The 18,189-nt window shown below is 42.9% G+C and overlaps 1 protein-coding gene and 1 pseudogene across 2 annotated transcripts in view; both read right to left on the bottom strand.

Moving 5' to 3' along the window:
• Nucleotides 1-3,158: 3,158 nt before the first annotated feature.
• LOC311116589 (solute carrier family 35 member E3-like) lies at nucleotides 3,159-5,065 on the bottom strand (annotated as a pseudogene). The gene is made up of 2 exons: nucleotides 4,581-5,065; nucleotides 3,159-3,596 (listed from the first exon to the last, which is right to left on the bottom strand). The product of its transcript is annotated as a solute carrier family 35 member E3-like (transcript).
• A 6,708-nt stretch (nucleotides 5,066-11,773) lies between these two features.
• LOC311116591 (uncharacterized protein) overlaps nucleotides 11,774-18,189 on the bottom strand; it is a gene marked incomplete at its 3' end in the record, with an annotated part of 39,852 nt that continues 33,436 nt past the window's right edge. The window contains exons 7-10 of the mRNA XM_084191661.1: nucleotides 15,736-15,806; nucleotides 12,122-12,337; nucleotides 11,888-12,048; nucleotides 11,774-11,791 (exon numbers count right to left, since the gene is read on the bottom strand). Of these exons, the coding sequence (XP_084047787.1) occupies nucleotides 11,774-11,791; nucleotides 11,888-12,048; nucleotides 12,122-12,337; nucleotides 15,736-15,806 (466 nt within the window). The remainder of the gene's footprint in view (nucleotides 11,792-11,887; nucleotides 12,049-12,121; nucleotides 12,338-15,735; nucleotides 15,807-18,189) is intronic.

The following is an 18,189-nucleotide window of genomic DNA, read 5'->3' as shown; positions in this document are numbered from 1 at the left end:
TGACTGTGACAGCATGGAATTCAAATGAGGAGATAGACAGATGGGTTAGGGGAAAAATTGAGAATGTCCACTTGGGAGAGATGAGGATTCCTGTACCACCACCCCTCTGACCAGATGCTCTCGGGGTATGCGAGAACACATGGTCAGACGAGGAGAGAGCAGTAGGAGTAGCCGTGTTTTCAGTGGTGATCCATGTTTCCGTCAGCGCCAGGAAGTCGAGGGACTGGAGGTTGGCATAGGCTGGGATGAAGTCAGCTTTGTTGGCAGCAGAACGGCAGTTCCAGAGGCTGCCTGCGACCTGGAACTCCAGGTGAGGGGTGCGTGCAGGGACCACCAGGTTAGAGAGGCAGCAGCCGCGCGGTGTGGTGCGTTGTTTGTGTAGCCTGTGCAGAGAGGAGAGAACAGGGATAGGCAGAGGCATAGTTGACAGGCTGTAGCAAATGGCTACAAAAATGCAGAGGAGATCGGAATGAAATGAGCTAAGCATCTGGGAGAGGAGAGAGGGGGGGCCTCCCTCACCAAAAACTTCTACCTCAGAAACTAAAATTGTTTCACTGAACCACCCGAACAAAAACTCTCCCAACTTCCACCTTTAGAAATCAGAATTGTTGTGAACCACAGTTGTTCAATGTTTAAAGGAATAGACTCAACCCACTTTATTCAGCTAGGTAACTATGACACCATAGCTGACTAGCATGCTAGCATCCAATAACACACAGTTTAACACACAGTTAAGCACCAATACTTGGTCACAACAAACCACCAATAGTGTGTTAACTAGCTAACTAGCATGCTAGCATCCAGTAACACACAGTTTAGCACAAACACTTGGTCACAGCAAACCACCAATAGTGTGATAACACACTAAACAGATCATTCGTGTCTGTGTCAAGTTCCTTTCATGACGCAGCAATGATTCAACGTTGGCTAGCTAGGACAAGTATATTGTAATTAGCTACTACCGTACAGTTCGCTGGTCGTGTTGGGTAGCTAGCAATGGCCACTGTGTTGACTTTGTTTGAAGAACGGCTAGCTAGCTAGCTTCGTGCTACACCCGGCACACAATGGCTACTGTGTTGACTCTGACTCTGTTCGAAAAAACGGCTAGTTAGCTCGCTTCGTGCTACAGCCGGCACGGCGGAAGACACTGCCAAGACACAGTAACTACCCACGATACCTAGCTATGACGCCGTAGCTAACTAGCAAGCTAGCATCCATTAACACACAATTAGCACCAATACTTGGTTACAACAAACTGCCAAGAGTGTGTTAGCACACTAAACAGATAATTCATGTCCGTGTCTAGTTCCTTTCATAACGCATAACGCAGCAAAAATTAAACGTTGGCTAGCAGCACATTAACATTGGAAACCGCTAATCGTTACCAGTAGCTACCCGCTAGCTAGCTAGCCTCGTGCTTCGATACTAACCTACAATAACCTACGGAAACCTACAAAAACAACAATACTAACCTATGATAAATACAATACCTAACTACAACTAACTACCAACCTACGATCTAATACATGGTTAAGCTTTACTCAACACCATATGAGAAGCTCTCCACCGTTGCTAATCGTTGCTAATCGTTACCAGTAGCTACCCGCTAGCTAGCTAGCCTCGTGCTTCGATACTAACCTACAAAAACAACAATACTAACCTATAATAAATACAATACCTAACTACAACTAACTACCAACCTACGATCTAATACATGGTTAAGCTTTACTCAACACCATATGAGAAGCTCTCCACCGTTGCTAATCGTTGCTAATCGTTACCAGTAGCTACCCGCTAGCTAGCTAGCCTCGTGCTTCGATACTAACCTACAATAACAACAATACTAACCTATAATAAATACAATACCTAACTACAACTAACTACCAACCTACGATCTAATACATGGTTAAGCTTTACTCAACACCATATGAGAAGCTCTCCACCGTTGCTAATCGTTGCTAATCGTTACCAGTAGCTACCCGCTAGCTAGCTAGCCTCGTGCTTCGATACTAACCTACAATAACAACAATACTAACCTATAATAAATACAATACCTAACTACAACTAACTACCAACCTACGATCTAATACATGGTTAAGCTTTACTCAACACCATATGAGAAGCTCTCCACCGTTGCTAATCGTTGCTAATCGTTACCAGTAGCTACCCGCTAGCTAGCTAGCCTCGTGCTTCGATACTAACCTACAATAACAACAATACTAACCTATAATAAATACAATACCTAACTACAACTAACTACCAACCTACGATCTAATACATGGTTAAGCTTTACTCAACACCAAATGAGAAGCTTACCTCCTGCTGACCTCCAGCTAGAGAGCTAGAGAAAAACACGACCTCTCCCGAATGCTGCTGCTCAGAATAAATCACGTCACTGGCTTGTATACTCTGATTGGTTAGAGACGATCCAATTGCTCATGACTTTGTTTTGTACAATGGCCCACATTTTCTCGTCAGGCAACCATTTCACTACCTTTCGCTCTTCTCTGCTTCTCTCAACCCCATATCTCTCAGTATGAGATGGTGACACACACACACACACCATTTACATAATATACATAATATATCACAAACAGTGGTTGTTGCACATGCACATGTACAGACACAATCTGCGGGTTGGTGTATGACAAAGCTCTGGACCATGTGACACTGATTAGGAGTGACTGGCTCCTGTCGCCCAGCCATATGTCACACAGACAAAGGTAGACCCCATGCTCTCACAGAAACAGGAGTGGGGTGGCCAGGAAGCAGCACTTTTCCCCCCTGAAATCAGCCCCCCCTTACCAAACACTCTGATCCTTTGAGAGTCAGTACTGAATCACCACACACAGACAGTATCATTAGCGTATGAAACTGGTCTAGGAAGAGTGGTCCAACACTCAGCTAAGTAATTACCAAGATACACTACATGACCAAAAGCATGTGGATATCTGCTCGTCAAGCATCTCATTCCAAAATCATGGGCATTAACATGGAGTTGGTCCCCCCTTTGCTGCTATAACAGCCTCCATTCTTCTGGGAAGGCTTTCCACTAGATGTTGAAACATTGCTGCGGGGATTTGCTTCCATTCAGCCACAAGAGCATTAGTGAGGTCGGGCACTGATGTTGGGCGATTAGGCCTGGCTCGCAGTCGGTGTTCCAATTAATCCCAAAGGTGTTCGATTGGGTTGAGGTCAGGGCTCTGTGCAGGCCAGTCAAGTTCTATCTCGACAAACCATTTCTGTATGGACCTCACTTTGTGCACAGGGGCATTGTCATGCTGAAAGGTGAGGAATCCCCTTTAAGAGGAATAAGTAACGTGTTCTAGTCTATGTCTGCATTCCAACTAGCACCCTATTCCCTTTCTAGTGCACTACTTTTGACCAGGGCTCATAGGGAATAGGGTGCCATTTGGGAGACAGCCATGTTTGTTGAATCCCGGGTTCACCAGGTCCCAAGTGCACTTCAAAGCATCACTACTTACCACCTGATAGAGGGAGGTGACCAACACCCCTAGTGTGGCAAAGATCATCCCCAGGAGGTTGAACTTCACATCATAGTAGGAGTTCAGGATCACACCTAATGTTATGGGCACCTAGTAGTGGGAAAAGACAGACACATCAGGTAAATAGCGTTACTGTAACTGTAATCATAAAAATTAATGAAAAAAAGTTTGGGTTAGGCATTAGGGTTAGTGTGTGGTTAGGGTTAAAGGGATACTTCGGGATGTTGGCAATGAGGCCCTTTATCTACTTCCCCTGAGTCAGATGAACTCGTGGATACCATTTGTATGGCTAATGCATGCAGTTTGAAGGAAGTCGCTAACTAGCATTAGCGCAATGACTAGAAGTCTATGGATATCTGCTCGTGAAAGTACCTCTAATGTCCTTCATACTGGACACAGAGATTTTCTGACTTTGCCAGCTAGTGACCACTCTGCAGAGCTGCCTCCAGTATATCGATCATCTCTATTCATTGTAGAGCGTAATCCCTGTACATTTTTGTGGGAATGACATTGGAACTACGGAACATAATTTATTTAGTTTTGATCATATTACCAATTTCTGGGTGGTTATGATTTATTATTTTCAAATTATATTATTATTGCCAATTTCACATAGGTCGTCAAATTTGGTTTATTCCAAGATGGTCAAAAATGTATTTGTATTAACCAAATTCTTTATACACAAATACAGATTTTTGAAGGCTACCCCCTTATTTATTTTTTGAAAGACAGCTTGATATTTTTTTGCAATCATTAAGATTGGTTAAAAACAAACATGACCGGAAACTCACTGCTACCTTTGAAACATACATATGTCTAATTTTATGTATATAAGACCTCTGTGATGTTTGTAAAAGTTTGTTTTCTTAAACCTGTGTGCTTGATTATGTACTTTGCTAAATGTTCATTTTGAATGTATAATTCAACTTCGGTATATGTTTGTACAATTAGAAAAGTATTTAATTTTTAAACAAAAAAAAGTCATCTCAATAAATGCCAATCTGACCATTCTGTATGGAATGCTAGCTACATTGTAGCAGTCAGCAGCATTGGTACATTGTAACCACTACATACCAAAGTCAATTTGATCTTGGTGGAGAATGTCTTCTTGTAACACAGTCTGTATGACAATGATCACAGGAGTTGTCATCGCTTTGGCCAGCTGGTAAGTGCCAATGGTGTTGTTTTGTAAGGACATATTGGTGAAAGCCACAGAAGCTGAGAGCGAGCCAGATAATTTTGGTGGCAAATATGTCCATCTTCTGGCATACCCATAGTCCAAGCCATGTCACCACGAAATGGATCAGCGTTAGTCATGTTTGGGAAGCCATAGTGAACATAGATCCATTTGTTGATGAAAACGATGCATATCGACGACAGCAAATTGGCCAATAATCCAATGACGAGGCGGCTGTTCGAGAAAAGGTGTGAAAGTCGGTTAGCCATGGTCCTCTTGATAACCGTCCTGTAAAATCTACCTATAGGGTTCAGTAGTACTGTATAGTATGAAGCTAGCTTGCTAATGTAAACCAACAAATTCAAGTAAAAATGTCTACCCTCTGCCAGTTGTGCAACGCTTTCATACTTTTCCCATCGCATGTTGATCATATAGGGAAAAAAAAGAGCCTGGCTGCAACTTAACGGGAGTAGTGACGTCAGATGAAGTGACCTTTACTTCCGTTTTTTCTGCGAAGAGAACTAGCCACGTCAGTGCCCTACAGCGCCTCCCCGTGGAGACTTTGGAAAGTTGAAGGCGATAACCTAAACTATTTATTCTAGACATATACAAGGTCTCTCAAACCTTCCTTATACTCTTCTAGATTCAGATACGGATTTGCATCCAGCCTGTGCACGGCCCAAAGACAAACAATATTTCAGTCAAGTCACTTTTATTGTATACGAAAATGCAGAAAATCATTCACTCCATTACATAAAATTTGGCAAAAAAAATAAAAAGAACACAAAAAAGAAAAGAAAACAAATGTCCAGGTGGGGTGTATTTATGGTTGGATCTCGTACCCCAGCGGGTCCAGACTCTTATCCAATAAGAGAAGAGACGACTCCCTCATCTTCTGAAGGAACTTCCTCAGCTCATCTTTGGAGAACACCTGAGACAGAGAGAGAGAAGAGACAGAACATAGTTAGCAAAAAGAAGAAGAGGATGGGAAAGTAGAAGAGTGGAAGAGGAGACAGCAATACAGTGACAGGGAGAGATGCTGTGAGATGGTGTTGTATTGAGCTATAATGCTGTGAGATGGTGTTGATATTGTATTGAGCTATAATGCTGTGAGATGGTGTTGATATTGTATTGAGCTATAACGCTGTGAGATGGTGTTGTATTGAGCTATAATGCTGTGAGATGGTGTTGATATTGTATTGAGCTATAATGCTGTGAGATGGTGTTGTATTGAGCTATAACGCTGTGAGATGGTGTTGATATTGTATTGAGCTATAATGCTGTGAGATGGTGTTGTATTGAGCTATAATGCTGTGAGATGGTGTTGATATTGTATTGAGCTATAATGCTGTGAGATGGTGTTGATATTGTATTGAGCTATAACGCTGTGAGATGGTGTTGATATTGTATTGAGCTATAACGCTGTGAGATGGTGTTGATATTGTATTGAGCTATAACGCTGTGAGATGGTGTTGATATTGTATTGAGCTATAATGCTGTGAGATGGTGTTGTATTGAGCTATAATGCTGTGAGATGGTGTTGATATTGTATTGAGCTATAATGCTGTGAGATGGTGTTGATATTGTATTGAGCTATAACGCTGTGAGATGGTGTTGATATTGTATTGAGCTATAACGCTGTGAGATGGTGTTGATATTGTATTGAGCTATAATGCTGTGAGATGGTGTTGATATTGTATTGAGCTATAATGCTGTGAGATGGTGTTGTATTGTATTGAGCTATAATGCTGTGAGATGGTGTTGATATTGTATTGAGCTATAATGCTGTGAGATGGTGTTGATATTGTATTGAGCTATAACGCTGTGAGATGGTGTTGTATTGAGCTATAATGCTGTGAGATGGTGTTGATATTGTATTGAGCTATAACGCTGTGAGATGGTGTTGTATTGAGCTATAATGCTGTGAGATGGTGTTGATATTGTATTGAGCTATAATGCTGTGAGATGGTGTTGTATTGAGCTATAATGCTGTGAGATGGTGTTGATATTGTATTGAGCTATAATGCTGTGAGATGGTGTTGATATTGTATTGAGCTATAACGCTGTGAGATGGTGTTGATATTGTATTGAGCTATAACGCTGTGAGATGGTGTTGATATTGTATTGAGCTATAATGCTGTGAGATGGTGTTGATATTGTATTGAGCTATAATGCTGTGAGATGGTGTTGTATTGAGCTATAACGCTGTGAGATGGTGTTGATATTGTATTGAGCTATAATGCTGTGAGATGGTGTTGTATTGAGCTATAATGCTGTGAGATGGTGTTGATATTGTATTGAGCTATAATGCTGTGAGATGGTGTTGATATTGTATTGAGCTATAACGCTGTGAGATGGTGTTGATATTGTATTGAGCTATAACGCTGTGAGATGGTGTTGATGTTGTATTGAGCTATAACGCTGTGAGATGGTGATGGTGTTGTATTGAGCTATAACGCTGTGAGATGGTGTTGTATTGTATTGAGCTATAATGCTGTGAGATGGTGTTGTATTGAGCTATAATGCTGTGAGATGGTGTTGATATTGAGCTATAATGCTGTGAGATGGTGTTGTATTGAGCTATAATGCTGTGAGATGGTGTTGATATTGTATTGAGCTATAATGCTGTGAGATGGTGTTGTATTGAGCTATAATGCTGTGAGATGGTGTTGTATTGAGCTATAATGCTGTGAGATGGTGTTGATATTGTATTGAGCTATAATGCTGTGAGATGGTGTTGTATTGAGCTATAATGCTGTGAGATGGTGTTGTATTGAGCTATAATGCTGTGAGATGGTGTTGATATTGTATTGAGCTATAATGCTGTGAGATGGTGTTGATATTGTATTGAGCTATAATGCTGTGAGATGGTGTTGATATTGTATTGAGCTATAATGCTGTGAGATGGTGTTGTATTGAGCTATAATGCTGTGAGATGGTGTTGATATTGTATTGAGCTATAATGCTGTGAGATGGTGTTGATATTGTATTGAGCTATAATGCTGTGAGATGGTGTTGATATTGTATTGAGCTATAATGCTGTGAGATGGTGTTGTATTGAGCTATAATGCTGTGAGATGGTGTTGTATTGAGCTATAATGCTGTGAGATGGTGTTGATATTGTATTGAGCTATAATGCTGTGAGATGGTGTTGATATTGTATTGAGCTATAATGCTGTGAGATGGTGTTGTATTGAGCTATAATGCTGTGAGATGGTGTTGATATTGTATTGAGCTATAATGCTGTGAGATGGTGTTGATATTGTATTGAGCTATAATGCTGTGAGATGGTGTTGTATTGAGCTATAATGCTGTGAGATGGTGTTGTATTGAGCTATAATGCTGTGAGATGGTGTTGATATTGTATTGAGCTATAATGCTGTGAGATGGTGTTGATATTGTATTGAGCTATAACGCTGTGAGATGGTGTTGATATTGTATTGAGCTATAACGCTGTGAGATGGTGTTGATATTGTATTGAGCTATAATGCTGTGAGATGGTGTTGATATTGTATTGAGCTATAATGCTGTGAGATGGTGTTGTATTGAGCTATAATGCTGTGAGATGGTGTTGTATTGAGCTATAATGCTGTGAGATGGTGTTGTATTGAGCTATAATGCTGTGAGATGGTGTTGATATTGTATTGAGCTATAATGCTGTGAGATGGTGTTGTATTGAGCTATAATGCTGTGAGATGGTGTTGTATTGAGCTATAATGCTGTGAGATGGTGTTGTATTGAGCTATAATGCTGTGAGATGGTGTTGTATTGAGCTATAATGCTGTGAGATGGTGTTGTATTGAGCTATAATGCTGTGAGATGGTGTTGTATTGAGCTATAATGCTGTGAGATGGTGTTGTATTGAGCTATAATGCTGTGAGATGGTGTTGATATTGTATTGAGCTATAATGCTGTGAGATGGTGTTGATATTGTATTGAGCTATAATGCTGTGAGATGGTGTTGATATTGTATTGAGCTATAATGCTGTGAGATGGTGTTGTATTGAGCTATAATGCTGTGAGATGGTGTTGTATTGAGCTATAATGCTGTGAGATGGTGTTGTATTGAGCTATAATGCTGTGAGATGGTGTTGTATTGAGCTATAATGCTGTGAGATGGTGTTGTATTGAGCTATAACGCTGTGAGATGGTGTTGATATTGTATTGAGCTATAATGCTGTGAGATGGTGTTGATATTGTATTGAGCTATAATGCTGTGAGATGGTGTTGATATTGTATTGAGCTATAATGCTGTGAGATGGTGTTGATATTGTATTGAGCTATAATGCTGTGAGATGGTGTTGATATTGTATTGAGCTATAATGCTGTGAGATGGTGTTGTATTGTATTGAGCTATAACGCTGTGAGATGGTGTTGATATTGTATTGAGCTATAATGCTGTGAGATGGTGTTGATATTGTATTGAGCTATAATGCTGTGAGATGGTATTGTATTGAGCTATAACGCTGTGAGATGGTGTTGATATTGTATTGAGCTATAACGCTTCATCAGCACTGATGTGAAAGAACTGGACAGGTGTCAGATGACGTGGAAGAGAGGAAGCCACACTAGACTATTAGGTGAATCTCAATAGTGTTTCCTTGAAGTCACAGTAGACTTGAGAAGCAGATGGTGGCAGACAAAGGAAAGGAGACAGAGAGGGGAGAGGATGAAGCCACTGTAGACTGAATTGAGATGCCCTCAGCCCAGGTCAGACTCCAGCGCAGACCATAGAAATATAATTTCTAGACTACAGTACAGACCTCATAGAGGCGGTGTTGGTCTGAGGCGATGATATCAGCCAGTCTGAGACTCTCCTGGTGGCGTTGTGTTCTCTGCAGGAGGGGCTTGGTGTCTGTGGAGTGTTAAGGAGGAGGGGCTTGGTGTCTGTGGAGTGTTAAGGAGGAGGGGCTTGGTGTCTGTGGAGTGTTAAGGAGGAGGGGCTTGGTGTCTGTGGAGTGTTAAGGAGGAGGGGCTTGGTGTCTGTGGAGTGTTAAAGAGGAGGGGCTTGGTGTCTGTGGAGTGTTAAGGAGGAGGGGCTTGGTGTCTGTGGAGTTTTAAGGAGGAGGGGCTTGGTGTCTGTGGAGTATTAAGGAGGAGGGGCTTGGTGTCTGTGGAGTGTTAAGGAGGAGGGGCTTGGTGTCTGTGGAGTGTTAAGGAGGAGGGGCTTGGTGTCTGTGGAGTGTTAAGGAGGAGGGGCTTGGTGTCTGTGGAGTGATAAGGAGGAGGGGCTTGGTGTCTGTGGAGTGATAAGGAGGAGGGGCTTGGTGTCTGTGGAGTGTTAAGGAGGAGGGGCTTGGTGTCTGTGGAGTGATAAGGAGGAGGGGCTTGGTGTCTGTGGAGTGATAGGCATTTGGAACATCGCTCTAAAACATTCATTCGATATATTGCCCAGCCCTACACTCATTCTGATATGACGTATCTGACAACACTCTGAACTGATATTCTCATTCTGATATGATAAACACTATATATACAGCAGTATGTGGACACACTCATCAGAAATGGGTACAGATAGATACTTTTGTATATATAGTGTATGTTGACAGCCCTTCAAATTAGTGGATTCGGCTATTTCAGCCACACCTGTTGCTGACAGGTGTATAAAATCGAGCACACAGCCACACAATCTCCATAGACAACCATTGGCAGTAGAATGGCCTTACTGAAGAGCTCAGCGACTTTCAACGTGGCACCGTCATAGGATGCCACCTTTCCAACACGTCAGTTCGTCAAATTTCTGCCCTGCTAGAGCTGCCCCGGTCAACTGTAAGCGCTGTTATTATGAAGTGGAAACGTCTAGGAGCAACAACGGCTCAGCCGCAAGGTGGTAGGCCACACAAGCTCACAGAACGGGAACACGAGTGCTGAAGCACATAGCGCGTAAAAATGGTCTGTCCTCGGTTGCAACACTCACTACCGAGTTCCAAACTGCCTCCGGAAGCAACGTCAGAACAAGAACTGTTCGTCGGGAGTCTTCATGAAATGGGTTTCCATGGCCGAGCAGCCGCACACAAGCGTAAGGTCACCATTCGCAATGCCAAGCGCCAGCTGGAGTGGTGTAAAGCTCGCCACCATTGGACTCTGAAGCAGTGGAAACACATTCTGTGGAGTGATGAATCACATTTCACCATCTGGTTGTCCGACGGACAAATCTGGGTTTGGCGGACGCCAGGAGAACGCTACCTGCCCGAATGCAGTGCCAACTGTAAAGTTTGGTGGAGGAGGAATAATGGTCTGGGGCTGTTTTTTGTGGTTCAGGCTAGGCCCCTTAGTTCCAGTGAAGGGAAATCTTAACGCTACAGCATACAATGACATTCTAGACGATTCTGTGCTTCCAACTTTGTGGCATCAGTTTGGGGAAGGCCCTTTCCTGTTTCTGCATCACAATGCCCCTGTGCACAAAGCGAGGTCCATACAGAAAAGGTTTGTCGAGATCGGTGTAGAAGAACTTGACTGGCCTGCACAGAGCCCTGACCTCAACCCCATCGAACACCTTTGGGATGAATTGGAACACCGACTGCAAGCCAGGCCTAATCGCCCAACATCAGTGCCCGACCTCACCAATGCTCTTGTGGCTGAATGGAAGCAAGTCCCCGCAGCAATGTTCCAACATCTAGTGGAAAGCCTTCCCAGAAGAGTGGAGGCTGTTATAGCAGCAAAGGGGGGACCAACTCCATATTAATGCCCATGATTTAGGAATAAGATGTTAGACGAGCAGGTGTCCACATACTTTTGGTCATGTAGCGCACCTAAAGGTTAGAGGTCAGGGTTACTCACAGTGGTAGCGCTGTGGTCCACCAGCAGAGGGTTAGGGGTTAAAGGTTACTCACAGTGGTAGCGCTGTGGTCCACCAGCAGAGGGTTAGGGGTTAAAGGTTACTCACAGTGGTAGCGCTGTGGTCCACCAGCAGAGGGTTAGGGGTTAAAGGTTACTCACAGTGGTAGCGCTGTGGTCCACCAGCAGAGGGTTAGGGGTTAAAGGTTACTCACAGTGGTAGCGCTGTGGTCCACCAGCAGAGGGTTAGGGGTTAAAGGTTACTCACAGTGGTAGCGCTGTGGTCCACCAGCAGAGGGTTAGGGGTTAAAGGTTACTCACAGTGGTAGCGCTGTGGTCCACCAGCAGAGGGTTAGGGGTTAAAGGTTACTCACAGTGGTAGCGCTGTGGTCCACCAGCAGAGGGTTAGGGGTTAAAGGTTACTCACAGTGGTAGCGCTGTGGTCCACCAGCAGAGGTTTCTTCATGTAGGAGCCCAGCAGGATCTTTCCATTAGAGAAGGTTTCAGCCAGCAGGTCCATCTTGTAACCCAGAGCTCTGTCTCGGTACGAGAACCACTGGAAATGATCTGGGCTGATCTGGCCTCCCTCTGACGACAACAACACAACACAACATTACACTATTGTTGACCTATTGCCCCATCTCTGTCTGTTTGTACGTACGTTTCCCGGTGGCAGGCCAGAGCACAGCCAGCCAGTCGGCGAGGTTGGCCTTGTCCTCCAGCTGCAGTGTGATGGCTCTAAGAGGAGGAGCACAAACAGCCACAGTCACAGCCTCAGGATCTGACAGCACGATACCAGGAGGGACAGACGGATGGACAGACGGATGGACAGACGGATGGACAGACAGATGGGGCGCCACTCTGGATGACGGGAGCCCTGTCATGGAGAGGTCAGGGTTAGAGGTCAGGGTTAGAGGTCAGGTTTAGAGGTCAGGTTTAGAGGTCAGAGGAATAACAAGATAGTATTATATAAATAAAGGATTGTAACGTTTCTGGGTTGGCTCTACATTCATCTTGGAACCAGATCGGTCCAATGTTTCTAACTACAGTCCTTCAGAAAGGGTTAGTACACTCCTTCAGACAGTATTCACACTCCTTCAGACAGTATTCACACTCCTTCAGACAGTTTTCACACTCCTTCAGACAGTTTTCACACTCCTTCAGACAGTTTTCACACTCCTTCAGACAGTTTTCACACTCCTTCAGACAGTATTCACACTCCTTCAGACAGTATTCACACTCCTTCAGAAAGTATTCACACTCCTTCATAAAGTATTCACACTCCTTCAGACAGTATTCACACTCCTTCAGACAGTATTCACACTCCTTCAGACAGTATTCACACTCCTTCAGACAGTATTCACACTCCTTCAGACAGTATTCACACTCCTTCAGACAGTATTCACACTCCTTCAGACAGTATTCACACTCCTTCAGACAGTATTCACACTCCTTCAGACAGTTTTCACACTCCTTCAGACAGTTTTCACACTCCTTCAGACAGTTTTCACACTCCTTCAGACAGTTTTCACACTCCTTCAGACAGTTTTCACACTCCTTCAGACAGTTTTCACACTCCTTCAGACAGTTTTCACACTCCTTCAGACAGTTTTCACACTCCTTCAGAAAGTATTCACACTCCTTCAGAAAGTATTCACACTCCTTCAGACAGTACTTCAGACAGTATTCACACTCCTTCAGAAAGTATTCACACTCCTTCAGAAAGTATTCACACTCCTTCAGACAGTATTCACACTCCTTCAGACAGTATTCACACTCCTTCAGACAGTATTCACACTCCTTCAGACAGTATTCACACTCCTTCAGACAGTATTCACACTCCTTCAGACAGTATTCACACTCCTTCAGACAGTATTCACACTCCTTCAGACAGTATTCACACTCCTTCAGAAAGTTCACACTCCTTCAGACAGTTTTCACACTCCTTCAGAAAGTATTCACACTCCTTCAGAAAGTATTCACACTCCTTCAGACAGTACTTCAGAAAGTATTCACACTCCTTCAGAAAGTATTCACACTCCTTCAGACAGTATTCACACTCCTTCAGACAGTATTCACACTCCTTCAGACAGTATTCACACTCCTTCAGACAGTATTCACACTCCTTCAGACAGTATTCACACTCCTTCAGACAGTATTCACACTCCTTCAGACAGTATTCACACTCCTTCAGACAGTATTCACACTCCTTCAGACAGTATTCACACTCCTTCAGACAGTATTCACACTCCTTCAGACAGTATTCACACTCCTTCAGACAGTATTCACACTCCTTCAGAAAGTATTCACACTCCTTCAAAAAGTATTCACACTCCTTCAGAAAGTATTCACACTCCTTCAGAAAGTATTCACACTCCTTCAGACAGTATTCACACTCCTTCAGACAGTATTCACACTCCTTGACGTTTTCCACATTTAGTTGTTACAGCCTGATTTTAAAATGGATTCAATAGAGATTTTTTTTGTCACTGGCCTACACACAATAACCCATAATGTCAAAGTGGAATTATGTTTAAAAATTTTTTACAAATAGATGAAAAGCTGAAATGTCTTGAGTCAATAAGTATTCAACCCCTTTGTTATGGCAAGCCTAAATAAGTTCAGGAGTAACAATTTGCTTAACGAGTCACATAAGTTGCGTGGACTCACTCTGTGTGCAATAATAGTGTTAACATGATTTTTGAATGACTACCTCATCTCTGTACCGGTCAGGGATTTCACCATGAGGCCATGGTGACTAAAACAGTTAGAGTTGAATGGACCAGACCAGACCATCTTAATACTATTTAATTGACCAGACCAGACCATCTTAATACTATTTAATTGACCAAACCAGACCATCTTAATACTATTTAATTGACCAGACCAGACCATCTTAATACTATTTAATTGACCAGACCAGACCATCTTAATACTATTTAATTGACCAGACCATCTTAATACTATTTAATTGACCAGACCAGACCATCTTAATACTATTTAATTGACCAGACCAGACCATCTTAATACTATTTAATGGACCAGACCATCTTAATACTATTTAATTGACCAGACCATCTTAATACTATTTAATTGACCAGACCAGACCATCTTAATACTATTTAATGGACCAGACCAGACCATCTTAATACTATTTAATGGACCAGACCAGACCATCTTAATACTATTTAATGGACCAGACCAGACCATCTTAATACTATTTAATGGACCAGACCAGACCATCTTAATATTATTTAAATGGACCAGACCAGACCATCTTAATACTATAATGGACCAGACCATCTTAATACTATTTAATGGACCAGACCATCTTAATACTATTTAATGGACCAGACCATCTTAATACTATTTAATGGCTGTGATAGGAGAAAACTGAGGATGGATCAACAACATTGTAGTTACTCCACAATACTAACCTAAATGACAGTGTGAAAAGAAAAGAAGGAAGCCTGTACAGAATACAAATATTCTAAAACATGCATCCGGTTTGCAATAAGGCACTAAAGTAAAACTGCAAAAAATTTGGTAAAGTAATTAACTAGAGGAAAACCTGGTTCAGTCTGCTTTCCACCAGACACTGGGAGGTGAATTCACCTTTCAACAGGACAATAACCTAAAACACAAGGCCAAATCTACACTGGAGTTGCTTACCAAGAAGACAGTGAATGTTCCTGAGTGGCCTAGTTACAGTTTTGACTTAAATCTACTTAAATCTATGGCAAGACCTGAAAATGGCTGTCTAGCAATGATCAACAACTAACTTGACAGAGCTTGAAGAATTTTGAAAAGAATAATGGGCAAACGTTGTACAATCCAGGTGTGGAATGCTCTTAGAGACTTACCCAGAAAGACTCACAGCTGTAATCGCTGCCAAAGGTACTTCTACAAAGTATTGACTCAGAGGTGTGAATACTTATGTGAATTAGACATTTCAGTATTTCATTGTCAATAAATTAGCAACCATTTCTAAAAATATGTTTTCCCTTTGTCATTACGGGGTACTGTGTGTAGATGGGGGAGATTTAATTTGGATCCATTTTTAACTCAGGCTGTAGCACAACAAAATAAGTCAAGGGGTTTGAATACTTTCTGAAGGCACTGTAGTTTAAATGTGTTAAATTAAATCAAACTTTATTTAAAGTGCATTTAAAATCCCAACACACTTTAAATGAAAACAATCTAATTAAAAAAGTCAAAGCAAACAGGAAGCAGTAAGCAAACAGGAAGCAGTAAGGTACAATGCTCTGCACTTACAGATGTCCTCACGCTCTTCACAATCCTCCAGTTCAATCATGGAAGACGGTCCGCTTTCGAAACTTTCTAACCTGTTGACAAAAAGGAATGGATCTCCTGACATCACGTTGGACAACAGTCACTCATAACGTTGTTTAGAAGAGAAGCAACAGTAAGAAATACCCTATATATACAGCAGTATGTGGAAACCCCTTCAAATTAGTGGATTCTGCTATTTCAGCCTCACCCGTTGCTGACAGGTGTATTCAATCAATTTTATCAATTTTATTTTATATAGCCCTTCTTACATCAGCTAATATCTCGAAGTGCTGTACAGAAACCCAGCCTAAAACCCCAAACAGCTAGTAATGCAGGTGTAGAAGCACGGTGGCTAGGAAAAACTCCCTAGAAAGGCAAAACCTAGGAAGAAACCTAGAGAGGAACCAGGCTATGAGGGGTGGCCAGTCCTCTTCTGGCTGTGCCGGGTGGAGATTATAACAGAACCATGCCAAGATGTTCAAAAATGTTCATAAGTGACAAGCATGGTCAAATAATAATCAGGAATAAATCTCAGTTGGCTTTTCATAGCCGATCATTAGAGTTTAAAACAGCAGGTCTGGGACAGGTAGGGGTTCCATAACCGCAGGCAGAACAGTTTAAACTGGAATAGCAGCAAGGCCAGGCGGACTGGGGACAGCAAGGAGTCACCACGGCCGGTAGTCCCGACGTATGGTCCTAGGGCTCAGGTCTCTCAGTTGGCTTTTCATAGCCGATCATTTAGAGTTGAAAACAGCAGGTCTGGGACAGGTAGGGGTTTCGTAGCCGCAGGCAGAACAGTTGAAACTGGAATAGCAGCAAGGCCAGGCGGACTGGGGACAGCAAGGTGTCATCATGCCCGGTAGTCCTGACGTATGGTCCTAGGGCTCAGGTTCTCAGAGAGAAAGAGAGAACGAGAGAATTAGAGAGAGCATACTTAAATTCACACAGGACACTGGATAAGACAGGAGAAGTACTCCAGGTATAACCAACTAACCCCAGCCCCCCGACACATAAACTACTGCAGCATAAATACTGGAGGCTGAGACAGGAGCGGTCCGGAGACACTGTGGCCCTATCCGATGAAACCCCCGGACAGGGCCAAACAGGAAGGATATAACCCCACCCACTCCGCCAAAGCACAGCCCCCGCACCACTAGAGGGATATCCCCAACCACCAACTTACAATCCTGAGACAAGGCCGAGTATAGCCCACAGAGGTCTCCACCACAGCACAAACCAAGGGGGGGGCGCCAACCCAGACAGGAAGATCACGTCAGTAACTCAACCCACTCAAGTGACGCACCCCTCCCAGGGACGGCATGAAAGAGCACCAGCAAGCCAGTGACTCAGCCCCTGCAACAGGGTTAGAGGCAGAGAACCCCAGTGGAGAGGGGAACCGGCCTGGCAGAGACAGCAAGGGCTGTTCGTTGCTCCAGCCTTTCCGTTCACCTTCACACTCCTGGGCCAGACTACACTCAATCATATGACCTACTGAAGAGATAAGTCTTCAGTAAAGACTTAAAGGTTGAGACCGAGTCTGCGTCTCTCACATGGGTAGGCAGACTGTTCCATAAAAATGGAGATCTATAGGAGAAAGCCCTGCCTCCCGCTGTTTGCTTAGAAATTCTAGGGACAATTAGGAGGCCTGCGTCTTGTGACCGTAGCGTACGTATTGGTATGTACGGCAGGACCAACTCGGAAAGATAGGTAGGAGCAAGCCCATGTAACGCTTTATAGGTTAACAGTAAAACCTTGAAATCAGCCCTTGCCTTAACAGGAAGCCAGTGTAGGGAAGCTAGCACTGGAGTAATATGATCAAATTTCTTGGTTCTAGTCAGGATTCTAGCAGCCGTATTTAGCACTAACTGAAGTTTATTTAGTGCTTTATCCGGGTAGCCGGAAAATAGAGCATTGCAGTAGTCTAATCTAGAAGTAACAAATGCATGGATTAATTTTTCTGCATCATTTTTGGACAGAAAATTTCTGATTTTTGCAATGTTACGTAGATGGAAAAAAGCTGTCCTTGAAACAGTCTTGATATGTTCGTCAAAAGAGAGATCAGGGTCAAGAGTAACGCCTAGGTCCTTCACAGTTTTATTTGAGACGACTTTACAACCATCAAGATGAATTGTCAGATTTAACAGAAGATCTCTTTGTTTCTTGGGACCTAGAACAAGCATCTCTGTTTTGTCCGAGTTTAAAAGTAAAAAGTTTTCAGCCATCCACTTCCTTATGTCTGAAACACAGGCTTCTAGCGAGGGCAATTTTGGGGCTTCACCATGCTTCATTGAAATGTACAGCTGTGTGTCATCCGCATAGCAGTGAAAGTTAACATTATGTTTTCGAATAACATCCCCAAGAGGTAAAATATATAGTGAAAACAATAGTGGTCCTAAAACGGAACCTTGAGGAACACCGAAATGTACAGTTGATTTG

Source organism: Coregonus lavaretus (assembly GCF_964263955.1).
Source record: "Coregonus lavaretus genome assembly, contig: HAP1_SCAFFOLD_680, whole genome shotgun sequence".
Taxonomy (NCBI): Eukaryota; Metazoa; Chordata; class Actinopteri; order Salmoniformes; family Salmonidae; genus Coregonus; species Coregonus lavaretus.
Note: the sequence above shows the minus strand (reverse complement) of the source record. Positions and strands in the feature narration are given on the sequence as shown.